Consider the following 3,961-nt stretch of genomic DNA (forward strand, 5'->3'; position numbering starts at 1 on the left):
CCATTGAAAGAATGAAAAAACACTCATTATTTGTTTTATATAACGGCTAAAATAAATCCTTGTGATTTGATATTTTATTAATTTATAAACAACAGAAAAGGGACTTACATTTTGGTGTTCCACTGGTGCTAAAGTCCAACACGAACTTTAAATTGGAGTCCAGAATTGTGATGATGTAGTCCGTGATGCCGTGCACTGACTTCCTGTACTTCCAAAAAAGAAAGAAAGAAAGAAAAGACTTTGTGTAGTTCCTCAGTCCAGTGAAAAATTACATCAGAAATTTGTCTAGCTTGTCATCCTAACAGCTATTCATACCTCCAGGGCCTTACAGCGTAGTGGATTTTTTTTTGTGTTAGAAGAATTAGCAGCGTCAATTAGCTCCTTCAAATCAACATCCACCAGCAAAACAAACTCCACCATGTTTAGCTAAACAGCGCCCCTGGTAATATGAGTGTAGCCCTGTCTAAAGTCACTGACTACAGTATATAAAATCAGTAACATATGTAAATAGTTGTAGGATACACCAAAAGTTCATGATATTAAAACTGGTTAGAAGGTGCATTAGATACATTTGCATAAATAACATATGTACTGTTTAAAAGTTAAGCTACACATTTCTAAAATGTGCCATGGTCCTTTAAAATCCCGAACTTAGGAGAATATGAGTTTGTTTGAGCAAAAAGTCTGTGCAATCTAACCTGTTAACAATTTAATGTCAGTCAGTTTGTTTTAAGTATTGCTATTGGATTTTACTGAAGTAACAGCCAATCCCAAGTGTTTCCTAAAAAGGGGCAGAACAAGTGTCGTTTTTTTTTTAGACGTACTGAGGGTCGGAGGGAAAGAGTCAATCGGTGTGTAACAGAGCGTTCTTCAAGTTTTATCTGCACGGTCGACTACTCGTGGGCCTGATAATAACTTGTTTGTAACTTAAAGGTAAAGAAAAACCATGTGCCATTCGTTCTGTGTTGTAACGAACAGTTATAGTGATAATTCATGTGTGGTGTTAGTTAGCGGTCTGCTAATTAGCGTAGCATACCATGAACATGTGCCTTGATACCATACTGTTCCTGTAGTATTGAAATGCTTGCTAGTTGAAACAGATTTCACGTATTTCATCACGAAATAAGTGTTGGTATTGTGACTCAACTGAGTTAATATGCTTAAAGGAGACGTGGAGAGAGAGAGAGGTTTGGAGCGGTTTTCCCAGTCTTCCCAGTGGATGGACTCTGCTGTTTTCCTGGTGCTGTTTCGTGCTCATTCTTCCTGGTGGTTCCTGAGGTCCCGACAACTCCGGTGGTTCCTGGTACTAGCTGCTCCGGTCTTACTGCCATTGCCCTGGTGACTGTTAGCTCCCCTATCAATTCATTTGGGATTTGTGAGTATTAAGTGAATCAACTGAACTGCACGTGCTTTTTTTTTTGTTCTGCTTGTGTCGGAGTGAAGCGGCCATAAAGTTTTAGGCCCCATCGCACCCTAGCTTCAACTCAGGCCTGCAACTTTTGATTAAGGAGTAAAAATTGAGTGTGTGTGTGGGCCCACTGAAGATTTGGAGTTATTGAGGTTTTTTTTATATATATATATTTTATATATATATATATTTTTTATAAAGAAAGACAGGTCACTTTATATTAGCGCAACTCAAGAACAGGAAGATAATGTTATCTCATATAAATGTGTAAAAGATTTTTTTTTTTTGTATACTAAAGAAAAAAACTTGAAAGCAGAAGAAACCTCAGTTCAACTTGCACATTTTCGGTTATAACATTTTTAGTTTTGTTTATATTATTTTTACTTTACCAAAAGTTTTTTTTTCTTCTTCAAGTTGTGTAAATAAATGCCTGCACAAGGATTATTGTATTTAAACTACCGTTGTATGGTGTCCTTATTAATTTTAGTAGGAAAACTCAGAGATCAAGATTTAGTAAAACTTAAAGGGAGGTACCTTAAAGGGTAATAAAACATAAAACAGTTCATCAACGAACTCAGGCCCGATCCCATTGTACTACCCACTCTAGATAACTATAGCTACGTGGGACTAGGGTTACATAAATGGAGGCACCGCAGGGATTGCATTAGAATAAATTAAAATATTTCTCAGTCAAAAGTAGCTGGACCCCACAACTTTAAGGCAATATTACAGTTATAACGTGCTGCAAGAACTGTAACCATAGCAATGATGGCAAACCAAATGAGCAGTCCATCCCAAAATGAGTTGGTTAATTGGTGCAAAGGAGAATCAGTAGACATAAGACATGCCCTCCTGTTATATGGAGTGCCTGAAGGTGTAACCAAAGAAGCGATAAAAGAAACAGCAGAGTCTATCAAAACCCTGGGAAAAGTTGTAGTTAGGGGAAAAAATTTTAACCCTTCATTACAGTCTGTAATGGTGTTATGTGAATGTCGTGAAGTGGTAGACCCCACCAAGATTCCCCCAGAGATAACGCCGATAAGTGGTGGAAGTGGATGGAAAGCAGTGTATTATACTGAGCCCCAGTTGGATGAGTTTGAAGAAAAGCTACGTGCATTTTTACAGAAGGAAGGGAAAACCTTAGAAGATATCCAGGGTTTGAGCACCGTTAGAGAAGAGAACAGTAATCCTGAGGCCATCATCCGTGCAGTTGGTGATATAATGGTCAGAACGAACAAACCGCCCGACAACCACTCTTACAGACGTTTAAGGACATTTTCTGGTTTCAGTCCCACCCCTACTGGAGAAGAGTCACTAGACAGCTGGTTGGAGAAAGCCTCACTTCTAGTAGATGAAGGTGAATGCTCTAATAAAGAGAAACGAAGGCGAATACTGGAAAGTCTCAAAGGGCCCGCCTTGGAGATCATTCAAGCAGTGCGTATGACTCAACCTGATGCTAGTCCCCATGACTACATAGAGGCCATAGATAGCATTTTTGGTACAGCAGAGTCAGGAGAGGAACTCTATTTGTCATTCAGAGCTCTCCACCAACAGCCTGGTGAGTGCATGTCTGATTTCCTGCGAAGATTGGAGAGGTCTCTTGTCAAAGTTGTGCAGAGAGGTGGGTTATCTGTTAGTGATGCTAACAAAGCCCGAGTAGAGCAGCTCATAAAAGGATCCACCTCAGACCTCATGCTGCTTCAATTGAAAATAAGGGAGCGGAGAGATAACCCCCCTACATTCTTGAATCTGCTGCGAGAAGTGATTGAAGAGGAAAGTCGCCAGTCAGTTAGACAAAGTCAAATTACACCTATGCGCCATCAGCGTGTACGTACCATTCACATGGAAAAGGAGAAAGAACCTGATTCAGCCTCGAAGGATGAACTACGAGCTCAGATTAAAGAGTTGAGAGAGCTGTTGGAGGAAAGAAACCATCCACAACCTCAGTCTCTGTCCGATTGGCATTGCAAGAGTCCGAAAGAAAAAAGAAACTGAAAACTGAGACACAGGGTGAACTACATTCACTAAGAAAACAAGTGAAAGCACTAGAAAACAAAATGAGTGTAATGGCAGTGAAATACACCTCGGCCCCCCAGCGAGAACACAGGACACAGCCCAGCCAAAACAAATCAGCCCCCAGTTACAAGTCTGCGCTGTTCAAAGAAACCTCTCCCAAAGACTGCGATGAATATTTCTGTTACAGGTGTGGAGAAAATGGTCATATAGCTACGAGATGTACTGGGCCAGAGAACCCCCAGAAAGTCATAAGTAAGCTTATACGTTCGGTGCGAAGAGCACCTGATCCCACCAAAGGGAAGCCAGAGCCCACTGCAGAAGAGCAATGTGTGGCTAGGATCCGCAAGGTTGAAGTCCCAGAAAATGACACTGACCTACCTGAGGGTCTTGTGGGCCCATCATTCATTCATACCATCAAAGTGAATGATGTACCTTGCGACGCTCTCATTGACAGTGGGTCCAATGTGACTATCATCTTCGAAAGCTGGTATAACGAGCACTTGACAGATGTTCCAATAGTACCTTTCTCTAGACTTG

At 40.7% G+C, this 3,961-nt stretch overlaps 1 protein-coding gene across 1 annotated transcript; it reads left to right on the top strand.

Moving 5' to 3' along the window:
• The first annotated feature begins 2,383 nt into the window (after positions 1-2,383).
• Positions 2,384-3,403, top strand: LOC117507750 (paraneoplastic antigen Ma2-like). The gene has a single exon (XM_034167561.1). The coding sequence runs from the start codon at positions 2,384-2,386 to the stop codon at positions 3,401-3,403; it is 1,020 nt and encodes a 339-aa protein (XP_034023452.1).
• Positions 3,404-3,961: the final 558 nt, after the last annotated feature.

Source organism: Thalassophryne amazonica, chromosome 3 (genome assembly GCF_902500255.1).
Source record: "Thalassophryne amazonica chromosome 3, fThaAma1.1, whole genome shotgun sequence".
In the NCBI taxonomy this organism is placed as follows: Eukaryota; Metazoa; Chordata; class Actinopteri; order Batrachoidiformes; family Batrachoididae; genus Thalassophryne; species Thalassophryne amazonica.